General features: G+C 35.2%; 1 protein-coding gene across 1 annotated transcript in view; it reads right to left on the reverse strand.

Moving 5' to 3' along the window:
- The window catches only part of LOC149798963 (guanine deaminase-like), a 47,741-nt gene that overhangs the window by 29,436 nt on the left and 3,282 nt on the right, over positions 1–15,023 (reverse strand). Inside the window, exons 3-7 of the mRNA XM_089958111.1 lie at positions 9,430–9,601; positions 4,108–4,195; positions 3,274–3,376; positions 2,890–2,917; positions 1,059–1,166 (exon numbers count right to left, since the gene is read on the reverse strand). Of these exons, the coding sequence (XP_089814237.1) occupies positions 1,059–1,166; positions 2,890–2,917; positions 3,274–3,376; positions 4,108–4,195; positions 9,430–9,601 (499 nt within the window). The remainder of the gene's footprint in view (positions 1–1,058; positions 1,167–2,889; positions 2,918–3,273; positions 3,377–4,107; positions 4,196–9,429; positions 9,602–15,023) is intronic.

The raw sequence follows: 15,023 nt of genomic DNA on the forward strand, positions 1-15,023 counted from the left end.
GCATTGCAACAACTTTTCCATTTGATCTGGAATGAATAGATTTTGGTACTGTTGTCGTTTCTACGAAAATTTGTGATTATGCACTGGTTGTATCTATACCAGTTCTACATGAAGTACATCGGATTTAAGCGGCGACGGAGCAGCGTGTTGACATCTGCAAGTGTGTTTCTGTTCTGTCATTGAATGTTAAAATCATAATATGGGGAAAATATGAAGTCTTTCAATTGCAATTATCAAAAGGACGCTATGGAATACAATTTTTATTCCATTTTGAGTGCAGTAAGGAGGATGTAATTTCACTTGGAATAAAGTCGAAATTACAATACAAATTTGAAATGTGTAATCAAGCTTGAGAACCCATGACATGGCTCATGTAATTCGGATTTGCAGACCTAAGAGAATACTTTTTGAGGAAATTCAGGTTGTAAAACTGTAAGTATATTTTATGCCATTCTTATTACCAGCTAAAAAAGACAGTTTATGCCTTGTCACTTGCATGTTATTTGTAGGAACCCAGCATTTTTATGAAATCTGGCGTCTATCGCCCGCCTAAATCCGAAGCATTGCATCAAAAGGTAACGCGGAATGTAGCAAAGCAGCTGCTATGTGGCAATCCACGAAGCATCTGCTTTAGTTCATTCAGAAACAAATTTAATCAACCAAAAATGTAAACCGCCAGGTACGAGAGTGTACATGATTTGTTTAGAAATAAAAAGTGCTAGCGTCTGCGTCAATTGTTTGTTTAGAATAGAAAGTATTTTCTTTATGAGTGCAATATGAAGTTGAGCGCGAGTTCAGTATCGTACAATACTGAACGATTCTGACAATGCAATGTTAACGGAGAAAACAAATGAGCATATAATAATAGCGTCTAACTATATATTGAACTATCTCTCTGTCTGCTTAGCTAGAGAATTACCTATAGGTCTGTCTCTCTCGCTGCACACACACACACACACACACACACACACTGATGTTCATTACAAAATTATGCCACATTAATCATGCTGTGCACGCGCATATGTGTGTTTTGTATATATGAAAAAAATTCTACCTACCTGTATAGGCACCTTGTATTTTTTCGCCAAGTCTCCCAACTGCTTAAGTAGTTTGCTGTCACAAGAAACGCTGAATCGAGGGGTGATTACTGGCGTTATCAGTGGATACTATAAAAAAATGAAGCAACTACCAAATATTTCAGAGCTTTTATTTCTTTTAGAACTGTAAAAATATTTGTGAGTCATGCTTTATCATCATACGTTACAACCAGTATCTTCGGTCGAGTTTGCACATGTTGGTGCACACAAACACAAAGTCATGTGCCGTATATTTGCAAGCTTATGCCGAGACGAAATAGTTCCGATGTTCGGCTGCAGGAGTTTGCTTCACTATGAATAAATTAAGATGTAGAGCCAATAAATGTATTATATATCCTGACATGCAGAATGTGTCATCCGATATATTGGTGAACCAGCTGTTTTTAGAAAAAGAATAAAACACCACAAAAGTCAAATTCGCAATAAAATCAACTCGCCAACCACCAATACTTAAGTGGTACATTCAGCATAGTCCCTTGAGATGCTACCGACTGAGTGTGACTCACGGTAGACGACACAGAATGCATACGTCAGGGAACGTCACTAAATGCAGCAACAAAGAACTTGTGGTGAAATGAGATATTCCAAATGCAGTCTTTTAAAAAAAGTCATTTAGGTGTCAGATTATGACTCGTATGCAGGTATTTACGACAATATTTACATACGTAAGTATTCGTTAACTTATTGCATGAATTTATATTATTATTATTATTATTATTATTATTATTATTTGTTTTTCGGTATTCCGCTACAATATTTTCATGACAGATTCCCTTTACCACCATCTCGAAGCCTAGCATTACTTGGATGCATAACCTTTGGTACGTAACCTTTGGTACATTACCATTAGTACATTACCACTGGTACATAACCTTTGATATATATTTCAGTACCTGGTCTTCCATTTTTTATCCATAGCCTCGATTCAGGTCCAAATAATTTGGTACTCCGCCAAATTTGCAAATACAATTTTATTATTTTCAAAACGAAACACAATATAGATAATTTGTTTGACTCATTTTCAGACAGTTTTCATCTTTTTTGTTGCTGTTTTTGCCTCATCGATTAAATCTCTTTTGTCTATATTCCCTTTTTCATTTAAATGTGTAACACGCCTTCCTCTCGGCTTTTGTGTGAAGTGTCTTCATTGATGCAAGTTGTTTCCCCTCTAACGAAGAGCTCTGTTAACTCGAATCATTGGGATAAACACAAGTAACTGTGTCGTCCAATATTCCTCAGTAAGGTTCTATATATAGAAATATATAATAAATAAAAGATAATATATAGTGTATGTAATTTTCGTTGATCGCTATATGGATTTCATTGATCGCTATATGGATTTCATTGATCGCTATATGGATTTCGTTGATCGCTATATGGATTTAATTTTCAGGAAAACATCTGTTTTTGGCTACCAGATGCTCACTTCAGAAGTAAAACAGGCTGTCTGATTTAAAAAAAATTCAAGAGGAAGAAATTAAAACTTCGAAAAATCACATACAACTAAAAGAGACCAGATACAGACGCGAGACATGCCAATTTTCGCAAGGACATGTAAGTACGCACATACCGACAGACACAGTTATGAGGATGCATCCAACATTTTGCCGACATGTCTCTGATTATTTGCTTATAAAACAAAAAATTTCTCCTTTCTCCACATAATGACGAGTTTATTTATTACGAACATGAAATCCTTGATCATTAAAAAAATGACAATACCCTCCAGTTCCTTCCCATAATAAGTCCTTACTAATACAATGTGTTTCTGTATAAAACTTGATTGAAGTACCTTCTTTTCCAGGACACTTTCTATATAGCTGGAAAAAAAAGAACAGGAAAGGCAAGTTACAAAGTTAGGAAACAATAAAACATGGGCTAAAACCAGTTTTTCTTTGATTAAAAACACCGTTTTTTATTACATAATATGAAATCTGAAAGATATCACATAAAATACCCATTTACAGGAAATAAACTAATATAGTCAGAAAGTATTACTCCTTAGATGTTTATATAATTCATGCTAATTCGATTAATATAATATAATGTTCTTTTGTTAATTTTATTTATCTGTTTAAGTTGAAATTCAAAAGAATTTCAAATTGAGTTTACAAAATAAGATAATATCTATTTATCTATCTATCACTTGGATTCATTCACTTATTCCTTCATTTACCGCTCTGTTTCCTGTATGGATTCTTCTGCGTTTTCTCTGTAGAAGTCAGGGGAATTCCTGTTCATATTCACCTTTCCAACCAGTGCTCGTTGACCAGTCTTGTCTGTGTGTAAAGACCCAGATGTCAATATCTTTATATATATATATATATATATATATATATATATATATATATATATATATATATATATATATATATATATATATATATATATATATATATATATATATAAGTATGCTATCATCGAAGATATTTCGTATTCCTCATTTCATTTTGTAAACTGTTTAGAATTATATTGTTTAGGCAACATATCTATTTAGAAATAAATTGGATAGACTAGAGATCTGTTTTCGTATTGTGTGCATTGCAACAAAATAGCAGGCAGTCCTTGTCAGTGGAAGTCAATAGTTTTTTCTTCTTTCTAAGTAGGTGTAAAACTTGCACTAATATAGGAAAGGAATGTTTTGACTTTTACTGTTTGTAAAACTTCGACAGCATTTATATATTATTAAAAAAAAAATCCTTAAGCAGTTTAAAATCTGATTTCCGGCATTTCATTTATGAACTTATATATGTATCAGGTTTATTCCACATATCGCCTCGATACTGTATTGTAAAAATATCAAGACAATAAATTAACGACAGTAAATTAAACCGATTACCTGTAATCTAAAATGGTTGTCAGGGTGAAAATAATATGCATTTTTTCAGAATAAAAAATGAATTATTAAATTGTCTAAGAGGCGTCACAGTTTAAAAGTAGTGGATGTATGGAGCGCACGGGAGGGGTGTACAATTGTTTGAATCATTTTGTTGTTCAGACAAGTACTTACGAATGATGTCACACAGAAGAAGTGTTGCGTCGGTGTGTATTGTGGCGAAATAACAGGCAGTCGTTGTCCCATTTTGTATCACTCGGTCCTAGAAAGTAAACATAATTAGCACAAGGTTTCAAGTAAGTAGACATCACCTTTACTTAAAATCTGTCAGATTTGGTATGTTAATTCGTTTATTCTATAAGATATATTCACGTGTTTGTCAAATGTGTAATTCTGTACATCATGCCTACAAATATTGTGACACGAGTTACAAGATAATCTAACTTAATTACTGTCCGTTTAAAGGAGTCACGGTACTAATTCAACTGCCATAGTAAACATATGGAAACACTATCATATTCAAAATTCAATAACTTAAAATTTCTGGGTGCTGATGATCAGACTTATATTTCTCCATGCACAACTATCCTTGGTACAAGCTTCTGTGTGGAGAACACCGTATGACCCGCAGCATTTTCTTAATCTACATGTGCATGAAACACATGTTATTGATTCTGCACCAATGAATCGGGTGCTACTTTCATTAATGAGTACTCCTAAGTCAAGCCTGTAAAAATACTAAAACTACATCAATAGAATTTTGTCTATATTTTTTTAAATTACAGATAGGATAAGCTCTCAAAAGATATTATTACTAAAATTTTCATTTTCATTATTAACCAATTTTGGACCACCAAACCCGTATATACTCTATTATTTGTTCACCCATTTCAAGACTGGTTTACAGTTCTTCCGTATGATTAGTACCTTGTGTCCTAAAGAGAAGGAGGTAACCCTTGAAGACCCTCGGCTGCATCCTTTGTATTTATTTAATGCAAATGAAACTGTTAATATTTGAGTAAATATCGATTAGGTATGTATGATCTTTTCTATAAAACTAGTCAAAACCTCTCTTGTCAAAGACAAACATCAAGGGAAACTAACTGAACTTGTTGGTTGCATAGCTTGATAAAAAAAAAACATTGCAATTACATAATACTTATCATAATTATTTTTCTGTTGAAACTTCATCATATTTATTAAACAAATTTCAAAGATTGCACCAAAATGGTAATTTCTCCACCTCCCCAAACCCCATTTTTAACTTTAGCTGCTAGAGTCATTGTCTGTGAAGAGGGTCAGTGACCCCCAATAAGGACTCCTTTAATAATAATAATAATAATAATAATGAGGACTTTGTATTGCGCCTAATCTTTAGAAGCTCTAAGCGCTTTACAACATTAGACAACACCTATAAGATAAAAAACATATAATAATATTATTACAAAAACAAACATCATGAAATCAGAAAAACATTAAAAAATAAAAAAACGTGCTGAGAATATTTCAGTTAGGATAATTAGGTTTTTAAGTTTGTTCTTGCAGTCGAAATAAGTGAGTTTTGAGAGCCCTCTTGAATGTGATCACTGTCTTTGTGTCTAAGTTCAGTGGGCAATTCATTCCACGTTGCTGGGCCCTGGTATGCAAATGAACGCTGTCCACATAACTTTGTTTTCATAGTGGGAATAACGAGTATACGATTGTCAGAAGAGGAGCGTAAGTATCTTGCTGGTGTGCACACATGGGTGAGATCGGATAGGTATGTTGGACTAGAGTCCGACAGTGAAATGTAGCAAAGAGAACAAATTTTATGTTTGATTCTGGATCAAATGGATAGCCAGTGTAGGGTACAGAGCAGCGGGGAGGTGTGCTCTGATCGTGGTACTCTAAGTATGATCCGAGCAGCTGTGTTTTGAATTTTTTGAAGTTTCTGGAGTAGATATTGAGATGAACCAGACAGAATTGAGTTACAATAGTCCAGTCTTGAAAGTACTAATGAACACACAAGTGTTTTAGTGGCATCAACTGAGAGATATTTGCGAACTGAGCTGATGCGTCTCAGCTCAAGATATGTAGCCTTGGATATGTTCATAACATATTGGTGCAATGTGATAGTACTGTCCAGAGCAACACCTAGGTTTCGTACTGATTGTGTGAATTTAATGTTGGTGTTGCTGATATTTATTGTTTGAGGTAAAGGATGTGAATGAGAAAGTCTTTGTGTTGTGATCAGAATGGCCTCGGTTTTATCATCATTCATCTGCAGCTTGTTACCTGTCATCCATGATTTCACATCAGTAATGCACCTCTCTACACCTCGGATGGTAGCATCAACTTCAGTTGGGTGGCTAGATTTGTATATTTGGGTGTCATCAGCGTACAATTGGTGAGACACTGGATGATGATCTATGACACTTGAGAGCAACCGAGTGTACAGAATGAAGAGAACAGGTCCAAGAACAGACCCCTGTGGAACACCACAACATAGATCAACTGGGCTGGAGTGTATTTCACTTGCAGATACAATTTGTGTCCTGTTGACCAAGTAGGACTTGAACCACAGTAAGGCTGTATCATGAATGCCAAGTACATGCTGGAGACGGTGAAGTAATATATCATGGTCTATTGTGTCAAATGCTGTAGACAAATCAAGGAGGGTGAGGGCTGTAATCTTTCCGCTATCCAACGCAGAGAGAATGTCATTAACTACTTTTAGAAGAGTAGTTTCAGTACTGTGGCAAGGGCGATATGCAGATTGTACATTGCTTAAAAGACTGTTTGAATTTAGGTGAGATACAAGCTGGGATAGAACAACCTTTTCTAAGATTTTTTATATGAATGGGAGATTCGAAACTGGGCGGTAGTTCTTTAAATCGTTATGGTCTAGTGTTGGTTTCTTCAGCAGAGGCTTTACAAAGGCAGTTTTGAAAAATGATGGGAATTCCCCGGATGAGAGAGAGGTATTAATAACATCAGTTAGTGAAGGCAATACTGGATCTAAGCACTCAAGCAGCAGTGATGTTGGAATTGGATCAAGTTCACATGACTTTGGTGCACTCTTCATCAGGATTGTACGTACGAAATCCATAGAGACAGGTTCAAATGCTGCTAATGGTTGCCGCTCAAATTCCGTATTCCAACTGTATGGTGACGACGTGTCAATTGAAATTATGGTGTCAAGCTTATCTCTAATGGTTTGTACTTTGTCATGGAAGAAATTTGCAAACATGTCCGGAAGGTCGACTGGAGATAAGGTAGTTGGAAGTGGTGTTGATTTGTTCCTTGACATTAGCTTGTTAGTAATCTCGAAGAGCTCTTTGCAGCTGGAACTTTCCATGATCTTAGTAGTGTACTGGGCTGATTTCGCTGCATGGACTATATTTGTGACATTCTTCTTAGCGGCTTCATAGATTTGCTTATGAATAGTGATTCTGGTGGAAAGCCAGAGCCTCTCAGCTTTACGGCGATCTCTTTTAGCAGTGCGAAGCTGGTCCCTAACACTGCTATACCATGGAGAACACTTTTGAATTGATACTCTGCACTTGGTAGCTGGGGCATGTTTGTCAAGCAATGAACGCAGACAGTTATCGAGTTGTTCTGCGGTAGGAGGTAAGCAAATTGTTATTTTAGCTTGGATGTCGTGCATTAGTTTCGTTCTATTTATCATACGGAGGTTTCTCTTAGTAGCAGATAAAGGTGGAGGGTTAGGGACTGATACGTCCAGATGGCATATAATGCAGAGGGGATCTGATGCAAGGTCATGGGATACCAGGAAGGACCGTAGAATGTTATCATCAGGTCTATGAAGAATCCAGTCTAAAATGTGACCATGTTTATGGGTGGGTTGGTTAACTGACTGTTTGAGGTTGAAAACATTAATGGAATCTATGAGTTTTGATGTATCTGAGTTTCCAGGACAGTCAAAGTGAAAGTTGAAATCTTCAAGAATAATCAGGTTGCCACCTATCGAATTTCCAAGGTCCAGGAGATTCGGAAACTGCTCCAAAAAGAGAGAGTCAACCAGCTTGTTTTTTCTACTAGGAGCAGGGCGGTATAGGCAGAAAAAATGGACTGACCTTTGCTCCAGTTTGAGTGTGGTTTGGACTAGTTCAAACGATGTGTGGTCGAAATTGAATGTTGTGGTGTAGTTAAGACGTTTTATCATGGAGTTCTTTGTGATGACGGCAATTCCACCTCCGCGAGAATTACGGGGGAACGACTTGATGGAGTAACCAGTGGGTGTTAGATCCGCACACTTGGGCTCATCGCCTGATGTTTTTATCCATGTTTCTATCAGGAAAAATATGTCAACATTTTGGTCGTTGATAAAATTAACTATTTCTGTGTGCTTTTCCGGTGGTCCTACTGACTGGGCATTGAATAATGCAATGCGCATAGGTATTTCTTGGATAGTTGACACAAAGGTTGACGAATTAATAGGGATTTTAATTAGGTTATCTAAATTAACGGTCGAATTTTTTTTTTACTGCTTGTGCCGAAATAAGGGAGATAACTGGGATTCTTCTTCCTGTTCTACGCCGGCCAGCTTTGAAACAACGTTTAAATCATCAACTTTGTACGGGTAAGAACCCTACTTTCGATTTGTTACAATTTCGGTTTTCGGAAAATATACCCACCGTCGCTAATTAAATTAAAACCCGTCATCATTATCTGAATTATTTGGGATATATTTTTAAAGGGATGCCAAATGTATTTAAACACATTATGATCTATATTTCTTGATGAACTGAGGAAGGACACCTGTTTAAAGCTAGTCATTATCATTCATGTCAAAAAGCCAATTAGGAAATAAAAAAAAAGAGTAAACCACCTCTTTTCACGAACTAATTACGTAATTTTTATATTAAATTATGAATTATTGAGATAAGTACGTGCCAAGACAGTTTGATTAAATCAGATCTCCAAAAACCTACGTTATATATAGAAAGAGGCTGACATAAGAGGTTATGATCTGATTACAGCTCGTGAACCAATTACTTACATAACATAGAAGTATACTGACCATTTGGAAAGTCTTTTCATCGGCTTTAGCCCTTGTTATTTGGTGTACGGGGAAGCCTACACCGATTGACAAATATGTTGTTGAATACCTAGAATGACATTCAGAATCTTGAAAGCTTCAGGGTTACTGACCATAAGGTCATTATAATATGACTCCAGATAGGGACGGTAAGATCTTCCAATAACATTGGTCCGAGGAGATCCAACTGTAACCAGATTTGAGTGAGAATAAACTTATCTATGTTAATAAATAATTTCTATCATTTCCCTGGCTATGCAGCTGATATGCAATCGTGGCCTTTATTTTCTTTAAGACTGCTCTTAAGTATACAAAATAAGGAGGTCTAACTTGAAATTAGTGTTCTTAGAATTATGGAAATACACCTTTCATCTTAGACTGATCTGATATGCGTTGCTCTGATTTGAAATTAGAGACCTGAACAAAAGCTGTAGTAAAGAACCCCGAGGGCTTACCACGACTATGTCGTAGGCGTTGTTGGCAAAAGTCAGATCCTTGTAACGAGCCTCCGTTGGAAACGTGTATTTCTCTAACCAGTCTAGGAGCTGAAGGTCAAGGCCCTTTCCAGCATTAGGGTATTGGGATGCATGTATATGGGTATCTACGAAGCCAGGAAGTATGAATTGCCTGGGGGGAAAATATCAGTTGTATCATAGCTAGCTAACTGAATAGACTATATATATATATATATATATATATATATATATATATATATATATATATATATATATATATATATATATATATATATATGTATGTATGTATGTATGTATGTATGTATCTATCGATCTATCTAAAGTATCAAATAAACCTTTTACGCAGTATATTACATCTGCCAAGACTTAAATTTATCATAAAGATTGGTTGGGTTGTTGCTTTTTTAGTAAATAATTGATCTAGAGATATTCAGGTTAATCTGTTATGATCTGTCGGGTTTGGAGCTAGATTGCAAAACCATTCCGGCCGATCGATTAATGACATTTGCTCATAAGTATGTCCGGTGTCAAGACTTAAAGTTTATGTTTAGGTCATTTTTTTAATGGTAAATAGGGGTTTTTGTTGTGGGTTTAATGGCATTTTCCAGCACATGATAGGCTATACACGGCGGAGGAAGAACCCAGGAAAATCCACGGAAGAACCAATGACCGAATGGAAGCAAAACTTTCTCATATACAAATGTTGGCTGAGCCTGAGACTCGTACCTATGCAGAGATGAGGTATCGGTAATCTGTAAGGGCGAGTGCCTTAGACCACTCGGCCGCCTGGGCCCCTTTACAGTAAGTAATGACTACAGATATGTATTGTGGCGAGTAAAAGGAGCGTACACTTTTCTTAAATGTAACATCCTGAGTTGCATTAAAGATCAAACGAAGTGTAGATAAAACCTATATTATACGAGCTGCATGGACTGTTCATATTTTATTACTTCAAGATATTATGTAACTTACATAACCTGTATCACATTTGTTTTATTACACGGTTCTTTATCCACGGCTGAATCGTAAGTTTTCGTTTAATTCTGGCGAACGTGGGTGATATCATTGGTGCCAAAATACAACGTTTAATCATGGTATATTATTGCTGCAATAAAGGTCACCAGTCCAGTATGATCGATTCAATTATTCTAATCGGCTCAGGAAGTAAGGAGAAATCTCGTTAACTTTCTTCATTTTGTTTGGAGGCTGGGAGGGGAATGGGGTTTGAGAAAGGCGTGAATTGTGCTAAGTGATTTGGAGAGCATTTCGTACAATCCAAGTACTCAAACTAGTAACTCAGTAACCCCTACATTCTTTCTCGGCTATTCAGATTTCAGTCGAGGCCAAATTATCGTAGCTATATATGTGCCAGGTTGTAGAGAACCTTTGGAGGGTAAATTCCCATTTCTGCATCCTGCCTGACATCGGTAATTTTTCCCTATATATTTAAACTGGCATGTCATTTTATATTAGAATTTACTCGTATAAGCTGAATTTCTTTATGGCACATGGAGATTTCAGATTAGATTGAATCTTTGCTGGCCTAAACAAGTTTTTAAATAATTAGTAATATAATCAAGTATGTATGTATGTATGTATGTATGTATGTCCTCGTTCTGTCATTTTCAGATGATCGTAATGTAAAACGAAAACTTTAATTGCGCCTTACACTAACCATGTCAGTAAACACGTATAAATATATACTGACTCAACAGACATTCGCATTTAAAATCAAAGATCATATTTTTCAGTCTAGATTTATTTTGCATGATACCCAGTATGTACCAACATGGATATGCTGGAGTATATGTTTGATCTTAAAAATATTTTTAAGAACATGCAAGAATTTTTATATAAATTTACCGCATGCTATAAAATATACAGAGCATAAAATGTCGTTAACATATTGATTACTACTTACGATTTGTAAGAATGCTGGGTAATGTCTAAATGTGTACCTATTCGTGGTCATTTTCAGTGTGAACCCGTATTTGAGTGCAGAACTCGGTCATTGTATATAGCATGTAACGTCTCATTCAAGCTAACTCTTGCATAACATCAAAGAAGGGTTTAGAATGTATTGAAACAAGAACGTACACTGTTTGAGAAGAAAAAAAAACTAATCTAGCCAAAGCAAATTATATTTAAAAAAAAAACAGCAAACATTTATTGACCAATGGAACGACGTGATTGTCAGGCAATCACATTAACTTGATGTACGAGACGAAAGTCGATAATGGAGACTTCGTAATATCAGAGAATCTGAAGAGGGAAAAATTGTGTTTAACGCAAAATGAAAATGTATATTCTAATTCTCCATTTCATTCATGTACAAAATAAAATAGTTTCATTTTAATATAAAGAATAATATCCTTTATATTCAAATATAGTTTTCTAAACGTACTACACATTCCAAAGCACACTACTAAAAAGTTGTATAAGAAGGTGTGTGTGTGTGTGATTTGGATTTTTAATGTAGCCTTAACAATTTTTCAGTCATATCGCTACGATGTCTGCAGTGTGACAGTTTGTAGTGATGTCTAGCACTGAGGCATCATGCCGCAGACATGTAGCATGATGTCCCACCAAGTCACATTATCCTGACACCAGGCCGACCGGTCCTAACACTAACTTCTTAATGCTGAGCGCCTAGCAAGGCAGCTATTAGTACCATTGTTGTAAGACTTTGGTATGACTCGGCCGGGGATCGAACCCATGACCAACCGCATCCGAGGCGGACGCTCTAACCACTAGGCCACCGGAGCGGTCGCCTAAGAAGGATATTACCGATCTGCATAAAATACATTTTTCTTACTAAACCCAAAACAAATATTACAAACTAGAGCAAACATGCTCTCCTTTGTATGCTAGTGTAAAATGCATTTTCAAAGAGTGAGAAAATACCAAGTATAGAGAATTACAAAATTTTAATGAGATAGACTCAGCTTCTAGACAGCAAACTGATAGCAATGAACGACCTAGATAAATAGATGTAATAACATACGACAATCTCTTGTCGATTACTACTACTACTACTACTATCTATCTATCTATCTATCTATCTATCTATCTATCTGTGACTGTGTCTGTGTGTGTGTGTTTATTCACCAGAAAATAACAGAGAACGACTCTGTTGTGCAGACAAATTTCGTGTTAAGTTACTACTTAACAAAACGACAATAAAATGGGTTTAACACAACAAAACTAGTAAGTGTTGCATCGATATATTTTCAAAACTTCTTTTTGTCGCCTAATTGGCCAAAATGACCAACCATTTTTTCCAAACCGTGTATTTCAATGTAAAGGACTAAATGGCAAAGGTTGAATGTATGCCCAGATTTTAAAGTATGTAAGTTCATAGCGTTCTATTTGCAATTGATGTCCTGCAAGTAAGTTGACATTAAAGTATAATAGTATAGGTTGAGATAAGAAGGGTAAAGTACTTAGTAAAGAGTGGTACCAACGACGTAACGTTAAAATATAATTGTATAGGTTGAGATAAGAAGGGTAAAGTACTTAGTAAAGAGTGGTACCAACGACGTAACGTTAAAATATAATTGTATAGGTTGAGATAAGAAGGGTAAAGTACTTAGTAAAGAGTGGTGCCAACGACGTAACGTTAAAATGTAATTGTATAGGTTGAGATAAGAAGGGCAAAGTACTTAGTAAAGAGTGGTACCAACGACGTAACGTTAAAATATAATTGTATAGGTTGAGATAAGAAGGGTAAAGTACTTAGTAAAGAGTGGTACCAACGACGTAACGTTAAAATATAATTGTATAGGTTGAGATAAGAAGGGTAAAGTACTTAGTAAAGAGTGATGCCAACGACGTAACGTTCAGAAAGTAACTACACTTACATTTACCGAAAGTCAGTTGTGTTTTCTTCGTGGAGTAGGAGGTAGCTATTTAAAACCGCAATTTTTGGTTTAATAAAACAAACAACCAATTAGATTTGTTTAATAAGATAATTTGAATGGTACTTTATCGCAGACTTTATTTTCCTAAAATTTGACCTTTAAGTTTTACGATATTTAAATGCAAATAACTCGTTATGAATACGTATCATTTAGAGTACTAAAGTGTTGGACAGATTTAGGTTACCGTTGCCGATGCTTCACAGTCAGTGATATGCTTCATAATTAAAATTTATCTCAGTTTCTCAGACACTACTGCCTGTAGAATTACGTACTTTGATATGTATATGCTTCATGTAAAGTACTACACTGTCGAACAATTAGGTCACTGTTACTTTGTCTGTCAGTACGATACGGTTTGTTTTTCCTAGAATATACTGTTTACAAAGTCATCCTGTTTGATATATGTTTCATAAAGAACATTACAATGTTCAGGTAATATTTGTCGAAGGAAATTGATATAAAACGCTTTGTGTATATATTTGCGATAGACTTAATTTCTTAATGCTTTGAAATTTGGACAGTCTACATGTAACCCGTTTTTGTAATGTTCCTTCGGACGTAGCTGAAGCATTTTGACTGGAGAAGTCCATGTCCTATAAAGATAGGTCTTGTTATTGTGGTTGTTGTTTCTGTCATCTGTTACATATATCTGATTTAATTCATATTTATTTTAATTTAATTGTTTGTCAATTTAAAATTTTTTATTGTATTATATGCTATTATAATGTACATTTTTTCACTGGAGATGATATTTTTCCAGAAAATCAGTTGACCTGCATCATTTTTTTTTTTTTTTTTTTTTTTGTAAACACCAGGTGTTTATCTAAATCCTGACCTTGTTTCAGAATTTGTAGCAAATTTCGTAAAAAAGATCTATTTTATTTTAAAATGATTGGTTTTCGTCAGGGTCATTTTTGGAATACGTGACATAAACACGACCATGTGACCTCTCCCTTTCGATTTCGCATATCCGGTTTTTCCATTACTGCGCATTTGTCAGTTTTAATAGAGATGTGTAGAGAGAGAGAGATTTCTCAGTTTTGGGCTTTTTACACTGATGTCAAGTTATTTTGTTGTAGCCAGATTTTGAGTTATAATTTTCTTCAGATCAGTTGGATTTCAAAAAGGATTCATTCTTTTTTCTCTGGAAATATTTTAAGGAGTGCTCACACAGAAATTTTGGAAAGACATTGCTTACAAATTTAATTTGGATTTCCAACACTGGAGTGTCATTATTTGTATTTCTACAAGGAATTGTAGACTTCAACAATACAGATTATAGCATATGTCATCGTCTTCCATCTTGGATTCTTCGTCGAGATTCGAACGTGAAATCAGTAAAACATTTTGCTATTAGGACTACTAAAGTTTTATTCTCGGACTATTTTTGAATCCTTTTTGGATCTGATTCTATAAAACCGTAAGTTCATATTATTTTTTAGTTTTACAGAATTTTGCCAGGGAAATAAATTATTTGTTAAATTTTAAAAAGCTTGTTGTTTTCACTCTTTCTGTGTTACTGTTTATTCGAGCCTAAAAACGTCGGAATATGTATTGCTGTTGTTATGAGCACGACCACACGTACTGATTTTCTTCACGCTGCGTGATTTTAGTTATTGATTTAGATCTCCGAATGGATAATGCAAAAACACG

This window comes from Sinohyriopsis cumingii, chromosome 5, assembly GCF_028554795.1.
Source record: "Sinohyriopsis cumingii isolate HCF-2022 chromosome 5, ASM2855479v2, whole genome shotgun sequence".
NCBI lineage: Eukaryota > Metazoa > Mollusca > Bivalvia > Unionida > Unionidae > Sinohyriopsis > Sinohyriopsis cumingii.